Here is a 3,017-nt window from a genome sequence, read left to right as displayed (position 1 = left end):
TCCGTGGAACAAGAACAGATTTGATCTTTATTATTCTGGTGCCTAAGCTGCAGAGTAGCACTTTGCATAATCTCATCAATGCCATATAAGCACCTATTTTATAACCACTTTTGTGCTCGGAGTAACATTAACTGACCAAAAGAGAAGAGTTGAAAAGCCATTCTTGCTGCTCTCCTTTAATGAGGAATCCTAAAGAGAAGATACAGTCCCAGGGACTGAACACAGATCTTACTGAAGGGCCGGCTCAAAGCCCAAAGGCACCGAGGCCCCGAGAGCGCCCTGGGGACCCCCATGGACTCTCTTTCCTTATGGCAACAGTTACAGCTGGAGTCAGAGATAAGACTTTAACGTGTCCTTTGTGTGTCCTGCAAAAAATTAGACAAACAGGTGATGGGGGCGTCCTCAGGGAGGGAGGCTGGGGGGACGGGGTGGCAGGAGTTTCGGGGACGGAAGCCTGCGGCATTTAGGATGCACGTGCTGGGTACCGGGCCCCAGGAGAAGGCCCCTGCGGGCGGGCCTATGTGACCTTGGGCCGCTCCCTGAACTCTTAGGCTCAGTTTCTCCATGTGAAAAACGAGGACCTCGGCAGCTGGGACCGAGCTCATGGGGCTCGGGCCGAGGGAGGGGGAAGCGGGCGCCCCCCACCCCGCCGGGGCCGGGCCGCGCACACGCACCGTGACCGGGGCGCAGAACGAGGGGAGCGGGAGGCCGCCCCCCTCAGCAGAGGCGGGTGCGAGGCCGGGGCTGCAGCTGGTGCTGGCGCCGCTTCCGCTGACTGTTGTACAGTTTCTGGGCGATCTTCCGCTCATGGCCCGCGGGAACCGGGCGGTTGGTGCGGAGCTCCCGCTCCCGCCGGGTGCGGCCCTTGCTCCAGCCGGGCCCGCGGAGCGGACTCTCCCGCAGGTTGTAGTAATCGTAGCAGTCGTAGTGCTCCTCCTCGAAGCTCCCCAACGGCAGTTCTTCCTGTGACTTCTGCCGAGCCAGGGGCAGGAACAGAACTGGCGGCGGGGACTGCGGCGGGGGCGGTGTCAATTGCCGCTCCGCTTCCCTCTCCATCCCGGGGGCGCACTAGGGGGCCCCAATACACTTCGCGTGAGTTAGGGGCCCCCCACGTGACAGGAGCCCGGGGCGACCATTGGCTTAGCCGAGGGGGAGGGACCTACGCTTCCCGCCCCTCGTCCTGCGTCACAGAGCGCTCAACCAATAGTCGTCCGACTTATGTCACCTGTCTCCCCCTAACGCCCTCCCACCTAGTCACAAGCCAGAAAAGCCCTCTCCGGGAGATTGAGTTGGCGACTCAGCCCCCGCCCTCCTGGTAGAATCTTTAAGGGGGGAAGGGCGCTCTCGCTCCACGTGCTTTCTCGCCTCAATATCCTCTCGCGGGACTTTTCGCGGCTTAAGGATCCGCCCGAACTACCGATCCCAGCATGCTTAGCGACGGAGCTAAAGGACTTAGATGAGCTATCTTAAAGTGAGTGGCTTAACAAGTGCAGTCGTCCATCCGTCCTTCTACTTTGACAGATATCAGCCTGTCCACCTAATAATAATAATGACTAATGCTATTTATATAACCTTTTAAGGTTTGCAAAGCACTTTGCAACTAGCTTGTAATGTCTTTTAAAGCACTTTTCGAACCTTAAAGCAATATAGAATACCGGTAGTGCTACCTCGCCGCCGTCACTAAATGCATAAAGCGCTCACTCGGTGGGATCCAATCCGGACGTCTGGAGGTTTGCAGAGCGCTTCTCAAGGAGCGGCGTCTGCCTCTGCGCCTGATTGCGCTTTCCCGTGATGGACAAGGCAGTTTGTTAACTCTAATATTAGTAGTAGCTGAAATTCACCTGGGCCTTCCAGATCTGCAAAGTGCTTTGCATATGTTGTAATCACGTATCTATCAGAGTATCTAATAATAGCGCCTTAAGATGGACAAGGCCGTTTGCCGGTAGCTGGGATTCCTATGGGCCTTTCAGATTTGCGGAGTGCTTTACATTCAGCTGTATCTGCCTCTGCATCTAATAATAGCGCTTTCCCGTGATGGACAAGGCCGTTTGCCCGTTAACTCTCACAATAACAGTAGTTAGTGTATGTGTAGGTCTTCCAGATCTGTAAGTGCTTTGCATGTTATATATTCATATGTCTATCAGAACATCTCTAATAATAATAATGGCTGATAGGTATATATTACTTTGAGGGCTGCAGAGTGCTTTGCCTATAATAATTATCTATGTCATTAACTGTTTCTGTCTCTCTCCCGGAATGCCTCAGCATAGCCCCTCCTCCTCAGGACCTATCCAATGATGTTTAATCAGATCTTGGAACGATAAGAGCCGGAAAGCAGAGGGCCAGAGCTGGGGGGGGCAGTCCCTCTGCTCCGACCCCCTCCTTTTTCAGAGGAGGACATTGAGGCAGGCCCTGGGCATCCCTGAGCCAGGCTCCTCTCTGAGCATCACGGGGTCTGTTCAGGCCTGGTCTGGAAGACACCCCAGCAGCCCATTGGTCCTCTCTCCTCACTTGGGGAAACTGAGGCCCAGAAAGTGTTTTTTGTCTGAAGTCACATGACTGGCGAAAGAGAAGAAGTAAAAGCGCCTCTTAACAAACCTCTGTTACTCTTCCCAAGCCTCAGTTTGCTTATCTGTAAAGGATCGAGTTGGACTAGATGGTCCCTGGGCCCCCTCCAGGTCTGGGTCCAGGTGGTCCATCTGTGACCTGCCATTAGCTTGTGTGTGATCTTGAGCCAGGCGCTCCCCCTCTTCTGGTCTGAGAGGTTGGACTAGCTTCTAGTTTCAAATCTATAGTAATATGATACATAAATCTCGGAGGCGAGACTAGAACTCAGCTCTCCCAACTTCCAGTCCAGTGCCCTTGCAGAGAATGTTCTGTATACACTTCTATAATCAAAGATAGCCAGGCTGTTGGTTAGTGCTGCTTCTTTGTGTCTCTTATCTATTTTCTTAAAACAAAAACAAAATTAAAAAGTTGTGTTGTATCTTCTGTCTTTTTCACATGACTAAAATTTC

General features: G+C 53.1%; 1 protein-coding gene across 1 annotated transcript; it reads right to left on the bottom strand.

The window, feature by feature from the left end:
* On the bottom strand, window positions 1-1,136 carry NUPR2 (nuclear protein 2, transcriptional regulator). The gene is made up of 2 exons (XM_074263974.1): window positions 675-1,136; window positions 1-365 (listed from the first exon to the last, which is right to left on the bottom strand). Exon 1 carries the CDS (start codon window positions 1,054-1,056, stop codon window positions 718-720), a length of 339 nt encoding a protein of 112 aa, XP_074120075.1. The 5' UTR covers window positions 1,057-1,136; the 3' UTR covers window positions 1-365; window positions 675-717.
* Window positions 1,137-3,017: the final 1,881 nt, after the last annotated feature.

The sequence above is a fragment of the Sminthopsis crassicaudata genome, chromosome 4, assembly GCF_048593235.1.
Source record: "Sminthopsis crassicaudata isolate SCR6 chromosome 4, ASM4859323v1, whole genome shotgun sequence".
In the NCBI taxonomy this organism is placed as follows: domain Eukaryota; kingdom Metazoa; phylum Chordata; class Mammalia; order Dasyuromorphia; family Dasyuridae; genus Sminthopsis; species Sminthopsis crassicaudata.
The sequence above is the reverse complement of the archived record's forward strand: the minus strand, read 5'-3'. Positions and strand labels throughout refer to the sequence as shown.

What these genes read in the sequence shown, in the direction of transcription:
- NUPR2 (XM_074263974.1), bottom strand. Translation starts at nt 1,056, where the DNA reads ATGGAGAGGGAAGCGGAGCGGCAATTGACACCGCCCCCGCCGCAGTCC.